General features: G+C 59.6%; 1 protein-coding gene across 1 annotated transcript; it reads right to left on the reverse strand.

The window, feature by feature from the left end:
- Positions 1-12,436: 12,436 nt before the first annotated feature.
- Positions 12,437-12,966, reverse strand: LCE6A (late cornified envelope 6A). Its single transcript, XM_039849839.1, has 2 exons — positions 12,879-12,966; positions 12,437-12,688 (listed from the first exon to the last, which is right to left on the reverse strand). The coding sequence occupies exon 2, from the start codon at positions 12,665-12,667 to the stop codon at positions 12,437-12,439; it is 231 nt and encodes a 76-aa protein (XP_039705773.1). The 5' UTR covers positions 12,668-12,688; positions 12,879-12,966.
- Between the last annotated feature and the right edge of the window lie 223 nt (positions 12,967-13,189).

Raw genomic sequence — 13,189 nt, forward strand, 5'->3', positions numbered from 1 at the left:
GGACCGCGCGGAGATTTCTCTGTAATGTTCACCGGGCTTTAAGATCGGAGCCTGTCCGAGGGGCTCGTGAGGTGCTGGGCTCTGTCCTGGCCTATTCCTCCTGCCAGGGGACCCTTCCGTGTCCCCACCCCTGCATCCTACACTCCCTCGCAGCCCTGCCCCAGACGCGCCATCCGATGCCTAGAGAGCCGTTCCTGTCTTCTTTACGCTCTATCTTTTTCTCCGTCCTGTGGATGTGGGGACTCCTGGGGCATCCCCCTCACCCCGAAGCCTTCCTGAGGGCCGCCTGAGTGGGACGGAGAGCCACATCAGCCCCTCCTTGCCACCGAAGACAGCTTTAGCTCACTGGCGGTGTGCAGGATTCTCGCATTAGGTGGTTTCTAATGGGAAGCTGCCAGGTGACCTGCTTTGCCCTAGGCCGAGGGCCGCGGGTGTCTCCGATAACGGGGGGTAGACACTTAGCCGCAACCCTTTCCAGCTGGGGGTTCACCTCCGTCAGCTCGTGTGCGCAAGCCGGGTCCCCCTGAGACGCTCAGGAAGTGGACAGAGACGTCGGCACAGAAAGGGGGGAAGGGGAGCGCGACGGGCTGGCAGAGCCGAGCTTCGCCCGCTCTGTGGCCCCTCGGCCTCGGCCGGGCTCCCGAGTGTTTGCCGGGAGGTGTGTGAGCTGGGGCGCCCTGCGGCCGTGGGGCGGGGTGCGTTCAGGCGTGTGCGTGCGTGTGCGTGTGCGTGTGCGTGTGCGTGCAGGGAGCCTGGCACCTGAGCCCGTGTCCTCACCGTCCGCCCTCCCAGGGGCCAGACCCGAGTCCAGGGTCCGCGAGGGGAGGGGGACGAGCGAGCCCCTTCCCTGCTGAGGCTTTTCTCTGTCCGTGAAGGTTTCGAGGTCCTCTGAGGTGTCTTCCCTCTGCCTCTCCCCCTCTCTCCTCCTCCGTGCCTGGGGTTTACCTCCCCCCGTCCGCTACGAAGGTCGGCACCCCCGAATCGACAGTTCAGAGCCCTCTGTCCTCTCGGGGGTCCTGCGTGTGGGGCTCCATCCTTCCAGGTCTGGGCTGGGCTGTTTCTAGAAGCCGTTCTCATCCTGGTGACCAGGGGCCACCTGGAGCTCCCATCCAGGGCTTCCCTGGGCTGCTCCCAGGACGCCCCTCTGGGCGTGTCCCGTGGGCAGGTCCTGGGCACAGGTCCCCAACAGGGGCGTAGCCATGTCCCAGGGGGAGAGCAGGTCACGAGTCAGTCTTGTGCAGTGCGCGCAGGGAGGGAGGGATGGTCCCCCCAGGTCCCTGCCTCCCGAGCCATCGCCTCGCTGCCCGGAGGATGCCAAGGCTGCCCCGTGACCTCCTCCCACCAGCCACCGGTCCCTCCGCTGTCAGACTGGTCCAGGGCAGGCCCCTGCCACCGTCTGCCCGCCTCTGCCTGCGGCTTCGCCCCCACCCCAGGCCCTCGCTGTCCCTCACTCAGGCCGGAAACCACAGCCTGTACAGCGCGCCCTTGAGGAGTGCTTCCCCCACTCATTCTCAGGGCTCCCTGTACCCCCCGCTACGTTTCTATCGCAGTTAGGACTTCCCGAATGGTCTGGCTTCTCCTCCGGGCTCGCTGCCCTGCTTGGCACTGTCCTCGGCATGGTCGACACACCGTGTGACATTGTGCGGGCGTCCACAAAGTAGGAGTGAATGATAAGCGAATGCACGGGCCGTGACGAGGAGACACGGAAGTCAGGGTCCCCCGGGCTGCTACCTGGTCTGGCTGCTTCTGCTCTGCCCCCTCAGTTCATGGTCCCCGCCTGGCTCCTGAGGACAACCGTGGCCTTCCCCGTGTCCTCCCTCAGCAGCCTTGTGAGTCCATGGCCAGCAGAAGCCAATGGCCTCTCCTGGCTCCCAGGGCCAAGACTCCGAGGTTCTGGGCCTCTGTGACACGGTCATTCTCTGCCCGGGATTGTGACTTTGGCTGACTCACCAGCACCCCCTGCTGGCTGGGCTGCAGGACGCCTCTGGGTTTCTGGGCAGAAGCACCAAGTTCATCCATCACGGTCAAACATCTAAAACACAAGCCTAAGGCACAGAAGCGTGCCGCGTGTCTGCTGTCCACCGGGCCCGTCCCAAACGTGAAGTGCATGGGCTCAGAAGGCTGCCGTTCACTCTCAGAGCTCTGGCAGGGGGCCGGGGGGGCCGTGATGACCGCCAGACAAGCACAGGGCACCCCGGGGCCGCAGGGTCAGCTGCCACCAAGGTGAAAGCAAATACGGGGCTGTCTCTAGTCCTCAATATCCTGAACGGCTCGTGAAGCCGGGTCGGCCGAGGCCCCGGGTGGCACAGTCTGTGGCGCCTCCCGAGTCCCACTCCAAACGGGCCGCAGAAGCAAAGCTGCGGCCTCTAACTCGAGCCTCGTCTGCCCGCCTCTCGGTCATGCTTCTGCTCTCAGCGGCCGAGGAATCACGGCCTCCTCACAGGCCCCCTCGGACACCTCGGGTCCAAACTCCGATCGGAAAGACCTCGTCCTGGAGGTGCCTGTGGCTGTCCCCTCCCCCCTTCCTTCTCAGCCCCGGGTGCCTCGCCGAGAGCAGGGATTCAGGGTGCCCCGCGGGACGGCCACGCGGCGTGAGGACTTCCCGGGAGCTGGAGAAGACACCGGTGGGGCAACGTCCGGTCCAGGCTCAGCCGAACCGCCCCCGGTGGGAGATGCGGCCCCCTCATCAGCCCGGGAACGGGACCCCAAGGCCCCGTGCAGTCACTTTACTGACCTGCGAATTCCAGTCCTTGTCCCCAGTGAGCCATAATCCAGGCCATAATGCAGTCCGTTTGTCAGAGAAACACAAGCCTTCAGGGCACTGTGCGTGCGTGTGCGTGCGTGTGTGTGCATGTGTGTGTGTATGAGAGAGAGTCAGAGAGACAGAGAGACAGAGAGACAGAGAGAGAGAGACAGAGAAACAGAGAGAGAGAGACAGAGAGACAGAGAGAGAGGGCACAAGCCCATTTTTCTGAGTGGTTGTATCGGACCTTGTTTTACAACATGTCAGCATCTTATTAAATCCATTTATTTTTCAGGCAGCACAATTACACGTCATCGTATGTCAGCGTTAGCGTCTGTACAAATTGCAGATCCTTTAACAGTTTTTCTTGCCTTTGCTTTTGCGACATCAGTGTAAACACCGCCCTTTGCCTAGTCATTTACTAACGTGTTAAAAACCCGATCTCACTGTGCACAGTTTCCCTCCGCCGCGTGCGCATCAGCCATCTTTACGGCTCTGGGCCTGAGCAGACGGAGCCAAATCAGCACAATGGAGAGATTCTCAACAGCCATGCACGGTGCTCCTGTTGAGTTTTTACCGTGAAGTATCTTGCGGCCTTGACCTTTAGAATAATTCATGGAGTGTGGCAGAGGTCACGCTACAATCTTTCTGAGCTTGTTTACCAGCAAACAATCCTAACCACATTTCCCGATCAGCCAGCCACCTACCCCGCTTCTTACGGTGTCAACTGCACGTGATTTTTAACGAGGCCTTCTCTAGTGGGGCATGTCATTCCCTCGTGTACAATGGGAAAACCCACTTTAGATATAATATCAATGTATTTCCACTGCCAGATTTAAATTTTTCTGTACTTTTTAAAATCAACATTTAGCTATTTCAAGTCTATGTATGTTACACTTCATAGCAAGATGACATCTTTGTCAGGAAGTGGCTGCCATAAGTTATCTTGCAAAATTTCACTGCATAAAACATGTCAGGGGTTTAACTTATTCTTAGTCACTCTAAAAGCTGCATCCTGGTGATAAAAAACAAACAAACATAGTTATAATGTACTATTTTGGGTATACGAGAGTCGAATTTTGGGCACATGTTTTGTATACTGTATGTAATCAGTATGATCACTGCTGGTTAAAATCACCTGCCACCACCCTTACATCAGGTCTTACTTTAGGCCTGTTGGCCGTAGCAATAATTTTTAAAAACCTCTTTATTTAATAAGTAAAGAATTTTTAATGTAAAGAGGCATTATTTTATCTTTACATAAAATAAGCATTTATGAATATAAAGTTAGATAAGAAAACTTATACTTAGGACAGAAGTTACCTTTAACAATGTATTATTATGTACGGCATATGACTTGTTTACCGGTTATTAAAATGCCTCACTTACCAGGTGACACGGACTCACCTGGACTTACTCGGTGCCACGTTCAGTGCAATGAGCTGCAGCCTAGTTTCGCCTGAGTGAAACTGTATGTAAACTAAATAGAACATATAAAGGATGGAGATGGATCTCGTACGAAGCTAGGGCCTTTTCCCCTTAAGTCAATAAACATGACTACGACCTTAGAAACGCACCCTGAGATGTCACAGAGTCTCTGCTCTGACATCTGGAAAGCGCGCTGGACCCCAGGGCGTGATCACGGAGGGCACAGGGTCTCCCTCTCTCTCTCTCTCTCTCTCTCTCTCTCTCATCTCATGGATTCCCGAAACCCCTCCCGGACCCCTAGTGCTCGTCTGTCAGAGGCTGGGGACAGCGAGCTCGGGCAGGAGGCCATGTCCGCCTGCGTTCCAGCCGCCCCACCGGCCGCGACGCGCGATGCGCTGTTCTGGCCCAAGGCCATGGGCAGGAGCAGCCGCCCCACCACCTCCCGCTGCGGGGCCCCTGCCGGACGGCGTTCGTGGGTGACACACGCGCCACCCCACGAGCCGGACATCTGAGTAGCTGCGGCTCAGTCAGTCCAGGCCGTGGCTCGCGTGCAGTTTCTGGGGTACTGACCGGAACTCCGTCCCCTTGTCCCCCACCTGCCCGACAGGCGCCAGTGCGTCTGGAGACTGTGGCCGAGGAGCACAGTTGTGAAGAAGGGGCGGAAGCTCTGCGGTCGCCTCTGGCCCACCGTTGGGTTGGAAAGGGCAGGGCTTTGAGAAACTGCCCCCAACCCATGGCTTTTGTCCCACCGAATGGAGGAGGACAGACGCCTTGTGGCACCCGGGCCCCGGGGTGGGCGCTGGCTCCCGCGTGGGGCTCGTCGGGTAGTTATGCTCAGGGAGAGCAATCCTCATGGCTTTCTGAGCTGAGGTCTGAAAACCACAGATATCCCAGTGCCATTTCCTTCTCGAGCACGAGATCCCCCCAGATCCGAAAGGGCCGGAGGCTAAATTCTGGGGCCGGGAAGCAGCACAGCTGTGGGCCGGCTGGTGCTTCGGGAACCTTCCCATCTTCCTCCCTTCTGGATCTTTCCATTTCACAGCCCTGGCGAACCGTTCAGACCCGGGTCTCCCTCACTGGGAATGTCCCATCTGGCTGGCTCACTGTGGGGTCTGCCTGGAGAATCCGGGTTAATGAGACCTCCCCCCGAGCTGAGGATGGGGAATCCACAGACACTAGGAAGCTCAGGGTGCCAAAAAGGTAGGCTTTATTTCTGCAGGCTGATGAGGCTCCGGGAAGCAGAGTTTTCTGCCGTGTTCCTGTCTCCTTGATCTAGGACCAGAGCCACGGTCAGGAGGTCTGGGGAGTGCGCCGCCCACACTTCCGGGCAGCTTGGCTCAGAGCAGGGGGCCAGCAGGCTGAGGGTGAGGACAGACGCCCACCCGAGGCTGGTCCTTGGCTGTGGGTCTTTGGCTCCTCGGAGGTGGCAGGTCAGTGGCAGTTCCCGAGGCCGTGGCAGCAAGTGGGACATCCAGAGGGCCCCGTCTCACAGCAGATAGAAGGCTGGGACCGGCCGAGGCAGACTCCTGGGAACCGGCGGGGCACCAGGGAACAGCAGTCTCCAGAGCCAGAAATCCAGCAGCTGGGGACACAGCAGGAGGGGGCAGCGGGGAGACAGGGAACGGGGCAAGGAGCTGGGGCCTGAGGGGGCCACTTGGGTGGATATTTGGGGAGGCACTTGGCAGGGAGCTGGCACTTTTGCTGGTTTTGTTGGCAGGACATCTCGGAGAAGGTTCAGTTCCTCTGAAAAAGCAACGCAGATTATTTTGAAAGTCCAGCGAATGTAAACGCGGCTGGCGGCAGGATGTTTCTAGGAGCCTGAAGCTCCGTGGCGGATGCTGTGGCTCGAGGGCCCTTTGGGCAGACTCCCCTTAGACCCGCAGGGGAGTCGGGTCAGCTGGGGTTTGGTAACAGCTTCCTGCCTGTACCGGTTCTCCCGAGACTCCTGGCTTCCAAGGTGGCCACTTAGGGTGCTAGATGATGCCCAAAGATTACAGTGGTTCCGTGGCACCCCGGCTCACGTGCTACAGGCCCCAGGCGCCCAGCCCGAGTCCAGGCTCACACCCTCTGTCTTCATCGTCTCTTTTATTTTTCCTCTTTCTTACGTCACGGACTCTGCCTTTGGTCCACGCTTCAGCCCTGTGTGGCTGTCCCTTGTCCTACACACTAGCCTCCCCCTGTCCCCTTCCACCCCAGTCTCTGGTGACATTCGTCTCTTCTGCGATGGCGGCTTTGGAGCCAACACGGGGAGTCCCATGTGCTCAGTCTTCCCGCAGTTACTGGCCAGTCCCCGTCCTCTCTCGCCGGGGGGCCTCGTCCCGGCCAGCCCCAGACCGCCACCAGATCGGTGCGGACACTCACCTTGCTCTCCTCACGTCAGGCACGAGATGGAAGCGTCCAGCGAAGTGAGGAGCCAGTGTGCTCCGAGGCCTTTTATACGCATCCTACACCCAGCTCGGGGGAGCGAGCCCGGGTGACGGGCACGGCGTTCCCTGCCAGGCGGTCGTGACGACAGCTTCCCACATTCCAGTGGCTCTGTCATTCTGCCACTTCGTCACACTCGGTCACGGCGGGACCGTCATGAGTATCTTCCCATAAACCCTGAAAGTATTTCCATAAAGATAGGGTTCTGGTTTACGAGGGAGTTCGCACTGGCAGAGCCCGGGGGTCGAACCTGGGGATTCTGGAGGGATCCGAAGCACGTTTGAGATGAAAAGCTGAAGCCGCCCACGTTGGGCGAACCCGGGACGTGGCTACGAGTTTCTGGAGGTCCTAGGCACAGGTAGGTCTGGAACCAGGAGCCGAAGCACCCGGGAGCCCCTAGAAGGGCTCCGTGTATCGGGTTCAGGTCCCCAGGGCCTCAGACGTGGACGGACCGACAGTGTCGTGTCATAGAAAGGCCAAGAAGGGTTCGGCCCCCTACTTACACGTCACACGCAGGGGAGGGAAGCGAGAGCCGGGGGGCCGGGGAGACGCTGGGGGTCGTGCAGAGCCCGAGCTGACGCCCGGTTCCAGCTCCCCGGCACCGTGAGGCCGGGCTCCGCGCGCTCGGCTCCCGACCCGTGTGGTTACACCCGCCGGAACCCGCTTTCTCCCTGCCCTGGTTCCCAGCTCGCCGCCCAGCTGGCTTTCCTGAGCCCACCTTCTCAACCCCCCTCGCCAAGGTGAGAAACTCTCCCCGCTTTGGCTTGTCAGTGCTCTTGACTGACAAACCCTCAACCCTGGCTGAGCCTGGATGCTATTTAAAAAAAAAAAAAAGGCCCGTCGGCAGCCTGGCATCGTCACAAGATCATAACCACGACCCTGGCCGGGCCCCAAACTCCGCTTGGCCATCCTGTAACTTCTGTGTTTGAGGCCAAGGGCTCCCTCTTTTCACTTCTTGAGAGGGAGCACCCTGGGGGGCCGGGTCAGCCGTGGGGACATGGGGCAGGGGTGGGAGGCTGCTCCGAGGTGGAGTCGTGGGTACTGGCCAGCGGCGAGAGCTCTGCACTGGACCAGGTGGCCTCAGTACATCTTTAAGTCTGCATCTGCAACGATGAGCGTCGGCCCCCAGTGAGCCAGCATCCAGCCCTGCGCTGCCTCTCCCGGTTCGCCCCCTCCCTGCACTTAACTGGGCTGGTGAATTTGATGAAGAGGGGACAGAACGTGGCTGGGGCAGATGTGAGCAGGCGAAACGTCTTGGGGTAAGTCACACTGGAAGAAGCACCCCCATCTGGTCCGTTTGGTCCATGTCCCTTGTTAGAGGAGATGACTCACTTCATCTCTCGCCCTGCTGTGCCAAAGCAGAGTGTCGTGCATACGCGTGACTCCTGCCTGATGGTGCCTCTCCCAGCCGAGGTGGTGAGCTCCTGACGCCCAGATCTGCAGAGATGGGCAAAATCATGCTCCCTCCTCGCAAAGGCCCCGCTAGAATTACAAATAATTTTAAAAGGTTGGAAAACATTGTTCTTCTCCTGGATCGACCCAAGGCCGTAATCAACGAACCGTCGGTTCGATAATAAGAGATGATTTATGCCGACAGAAACTCCTTTCCTGAAGTAAGTTTGCAAATATCACTTGAAAGACGTTAATTTGTTGACCGAGTGCCTGTTTGCGCAGCGTTCAGAGAATCCCAGGGTGGAGACGTCTCTCTGCCTGTAAGGAACGGTACAGGCAGGATGATCAGGAGGGACAGGAAAGAGAGGGACTATTCTCGACCTTTCCCGTCCATCGTGCATGTTATTTGCCTCTTCACAGCACAGTAAACAGCTCTGAGTTTCTTATTCTTAGCCCCATTTTACGGAAATGGGACTTGGTCGGGAGGGGGGTGGCGGGGGGCAACTATCGTTCTAAATGGGGGTCCCTGCATGGACACAGGGACGAGAAACGGCTGGATCTTCGCCAGACACGGAGTGGCCATAATATTGGAGAGGGGTAGGAAGCGGGCAGCTTAGCTGGCCCAGAACATGCCAGCCTCGTCGTCAGGGAAGTTCAGACGTCACCCGTTCCACGAGCCGGGCCTCCCGACAGTGAGATGCTCTGCCTCGGGGGGCCCTGGGCCTTCTCTCTCGGCCTCCGCCCTTACACCGGCTTCGTGTCTTAAGTGGCATAGAAGCTGGGGGAAGATTCCGTGGGTCTGGAGTCAGAGCGTGGGCATCCGGACCGTGGGCATGTGAATGTTTTCTGAGCCTCGTCTTTTTTAATCTATAAAATGAGATTAACAATAAGAAACTCCTGGTAATGGACAGACACTGGGTTAAAAATACATCTTAATTTTCTTCCTTTCCTTTATATCATCCTATTTATATAGGAGTTCTTAAAAATTCTGAGTCACATTTTAAAATGCCATAAATCCTTAAGGCTTGACTATTCGGGCTGCCGGGGGGTGGGGTGGAGGGGAGCCTGAGCAGACAGCAACCTGGGCCTTCCAGTTGTCCCTAGATGCAGAGTAATTATACCTGTACCTGCTTGATGTTTTGGAGGTATACATTGAATTTAATTTGAAAATAGAATCGTGCCCCTTAAAAAATTTGCCTAGAGACAACTGGGGCATCCCTGAGCATTTAAATAAGGGAGAGACATGACGAGATTTACATTCTAGAAGGATGACTCTGGTCAGGTGGCCTTAGGTGCCTTGACTTAGTCACTGAAGAAGCTGACATCTGTGGTGAATGCTCAGGCTACCAGTGTGATGTGAGGACTGAGCTGGACGTGGGCGCCACTTTATTAGTGAGCTTGTAGGAAAGGGACTGGCCAGAGCGGGATTGGAGGGTCCTTAGTTGGCTGAGGCCTGTCTGGGCAAGGCTTATGCATTCCCGGACTCTACCGTCATCTGCCCAAGCACACTCCCTCCCTGCCGCCTGCCTGAGGATTCGGGCATGCTGCAGATTCCTGCCTGTCCTGGGCAGGCCCCTTAATGGAAGGGTGGGGTTCCAGCCAGGCTAGCGCTGGCATGCACGAGATTCTTATCAAGCTGATTCCCAAGTGACGGAGGCAAGGCAGGCAAGGATCTTCCTCCACCCGAAGCAGTCGGACTTCTGAGCAGGCTTCCCAGGGGCTGGCACCCCGGTGGTGGGCCGCATGTGGGTCTGACGCTGGCCAGGAGCCATCCCAAGGGCGATGGAGGCCAGACCTGGGTCGCTGAAGGGCCCGCGCTGCTCCCGCTTCTCTCGGGGTTGAGGGGATGCTCGTGGGTCGTGACCCCGTGCCGGTTTGTGTTTCGAATAAAGGGACAAGACCTACTCAGCACAACGCGTTCCCATCACTCCCACGAGGCGGCCCTGAACGCCGAAGGTCCCCCTTTGTCCTTAGAGTGAGAGGTAGAGACACAGGCCATGTGTCTATGGTGGTCGAAAGAGGTGTTACAGACAACAAAGCCGGCCGTGTCCGGCACTCGGTGGCGTTGTGGAAGCTGTAGTTACAGTGCCATCCCAGGTACCCCCGGCTTCTGGGCCCCGTTCCTGTGGGACCAGGGGACACACGGTGTCATCTGTCACCGGCATTACGGCTCCTCTTTTCTGAGGGAAAGGCCTGTAGATTGAAGGAGCAGGTAGTCCCTGGAGCTCAGGCCTGGCGCTGACCAGCTGCGGGTCACTCGCCCCTGCCCAGCCTGTGTCTTCATTGTACGATGAGTCGCGGTGGCTTTTATCCTGGTCTCTGCGGTGCTGACGACAAGTCCGCGCCTGTGGCTGCTGGATCACACGGGAGCCTGGGCAACGTCCCGATTCGCCGTCCGCGGGAGCTGTGACGACCCTTTCCCTGTGTCACACACAGGGTCCTGTCCACCCCGGACTCCACGCTGGCCTCTCGGCTGACCTCAGTGAGCAGGGCAATAGCTAAAGCACCCTGTTGGGTCTCATATTTACAAATGTCACCCTTGCCTGGTGCGTTTTAGTCCTGTGCTAGGAAGGGCTGCCCTCCCCTCGAGCAGCGACCCCAGGAGATATTTCTAAGTCTCCCCCCACCCCCACCTGCAATGACAGGGACTTCTGACTCCTGCGTAGCGTCACCCTTCTCTCCAGAGATTAGAGCTGGGGTCCTCCCCCCGGGGGGGCAGAGCGGACCTTGGCTCCATCACCCTCCCATTCCTAGGCACCCCTGGACTGATGCTGTCTCTGGCTCGTCATGACCCATGCTAATGACCTCACCATCATCCTGTCAAAAGGAGACAACCCAACAGATGCCTCCAGAGCAAGGCAGCGAGGTGACACTTGTAGTGACCCCTCGCCGCAGAGCCCGCTTCCGGCTGGGCAGCACTGGCACCTCGCCCGGGAAGGCATGAAGCATGAGTGAGGGGGCCGGGAATGGAGAGGCCTGAGGCAGCCCGCTCGGGCTTCTGGGGCTGTACGCTCATCTGTGACATCAGGACCTCCTGCTCCGTCGTTCTGTGACCCTGTAGCCGTGAGCCATTCCTACCTGAGAGGCGGTGGCCCCACCGCGGGAGCCCCCCACGGTCCCCGCCTTCGCGCTACATGTCACGTGTCTTCTTCTCCTCTGACACCCCGTGGGCCGGATGACACCGGTGTGGCAAGGCGGAGGCTGCCGGCAGCGTGAATGTCCCCAGGCGATCGTCCCGCAGCGCACCGCGAACGTGCCCGTGAGGCCGTCTGTCTCCTCGCCTGCCACCAAGCCCCGAAGTAACCGCTCGTCTGCAGCGTGGTAGCAACGAAGGTCCCGAGTCGAATGTCCGTGCTCCTTCACGTGCCCGCAGGCTGTGCCCAGTGACTTTCCAGTTTCCCATTTACAGTTCGGTTTGGTGCCCCCGCCCCCGAAAATGCGGATCAGTCGAAAATGGTTCCATGGAACTAATGTCGGCATGCGACGTAGTGGTGCTCAAACCTCCCTGGACCCTGCACTGGACCCGGGGTTCCCCCGGCTTCGGGCCCAGAGACCCGAGCTTGGCCCAGCCCCTCACCCCACCCCGAGACCGCCATACTTTGGTACTGGGGTTTTTATGCCTTAAGTTCGGTGACACAGGTGGTTCGAGTGATCAGAAGGATGGAGGTGTTGAACTGTCCCATATGGTCACCTGACGCTCCAGCCAACCGGAAAGTCCCCCTGCTGGCAGGCGCCCACTTGCCAGCACCTGTACCCCGGGAGCTCGCTCCCCGCTTCCGGTTCCCCAGGCCTCTCCCCGCTGTCCTCGACCTTTTCTCCTTCTTTTCCTCCTCGAGTTCTTTTAGACACGAAGGAAGAGGACAGAGTGCGCCACTAGCTTCAAATTTATTTATTAGTCCACAGGTTTCTACCGAGAGTGGCCCCTGGACTGTCAGCCGTCCTGGAGCAGAGACATCTCCTCGCATCTGCGGTCACAGAGCCCAGCACACAGTAGGTGCTCGACGAAGGTTTGTTGCCCTGAAGCCTCGGGTGCCAGGATCGTGGGCGGCCTGGGCCGATGGCCGTCCGGGCGCTGAGAACTCAGGCGTCGTCTCAAGCCACGTCCCTCCTCCGGGCGGCGTCCGCGAGGCCTGAGAGGTCCAGCGCGCCCAGGCCGGACCCGAGCGTCACCGCGCGCGGCTCCAGCCGAAGTAGCTGCGGCCGCGCTGCTGCGGCGCTCAGGGCTGGGGGGACAGCAGCACAAGTGTCGCCTAGTGACCTCTCGGCTCCGAAGTGCTGGGGGCCAGAGAGAGAAGCGGGGCCTGAGCGCCCACGTGGAATGGGTGCACGTGGGTGCTCAGGGGGGCTCAGAGCCGCTGCGGCGGGGTGTGGGGGGCCGGGGGCGGCGTGGGGGGCCGGGGGCGGCGTCTCGAGAACGTGAGGCGGCGTGAGAGCCGCCGCCCCTCGGCCTCAGCACTCCTCCTCCCGGATGTGGAAGAACGAGCCGCCGCGCAGGCAGCGAGGCTCCCGGGGAGCCCTCCGAGCCCTGGCCGGGCCTGGAGCTTGGGAGCTTTGGGGCGCGGGACTGCAGGGGGCGCAGCGAGGGGCAGAGCAGGGAGCCGAGGAGGGGTGCGCGCACTGCGGAGGGGCGCGTTCCGGAGCCTTCGGAGGCTCCCAAGGTTGCTGCTTCTGCTGTGACATGGCTGGGCTGGCAGGTCCAAGCTGCAAGGACAAAGAACATCCAGTTACGTGGGGGCCTCGGGCGGCTGTCCCCGTGGACCCCTCACAGACGGGGCGGAGGTGGGTGTGGGGGGCTAAGCGTGTGGGGAGCAAACCCTGCCGGGGACCCCCAACCACCAGGCTGAGAACCTGCTCTCCTCCCACGACGCCCTCTTCCCAGGCAGGTGTCTACCTGTGTCAGGGGCAGGGTCTCCGCTGGTCCTCGCTCCGTCTTACTCTGCCCTGAGACTTTAGGCCCGTGGGAATCTCCCCTCCTGCTCCCGCCTCGGCTGCCACGGCTCCCACGGCTCCCTCCCACACCAGGACACTCGAGGTCCTCGGTACGGACGCAGGTCCCTTCCCTTTGTCCCGCCGGGACCTCTCCCACTGGCTTCTCAGCTCCCCAGGGAGAGACAGGAAGGGAGATCGAGGTTCCTTAGCAGAATCCAAGGGAGAAACGACTCAGTGTCCCTGCCCCAGCGCATCCTCACCCTAGAGGAGGAC

Source organism: Pteropus medius, unplaced genomic scaffold, assembly GCF_902729225.1.
Source record: "Pteropus medius unplaced genomic scaffold, Ma_sr-lr_union100, whole genome shotgun sequence".
NCBI lineage: Eukaryota > Metazoa > Chordata > Mammalia > Chiroptera > Pteropodidae > Pteropus > Pteropus medius.

Excerpts from the sequence above, each read along its gene's own strand:
- LCE6A (XM_039849839.1), bottom strand. The coding sequence starts at position 12,667 with ATGTCACAGCAGAAGCAGCAACCTTGGGAGCCTCCGAAGGCTCCGGAA.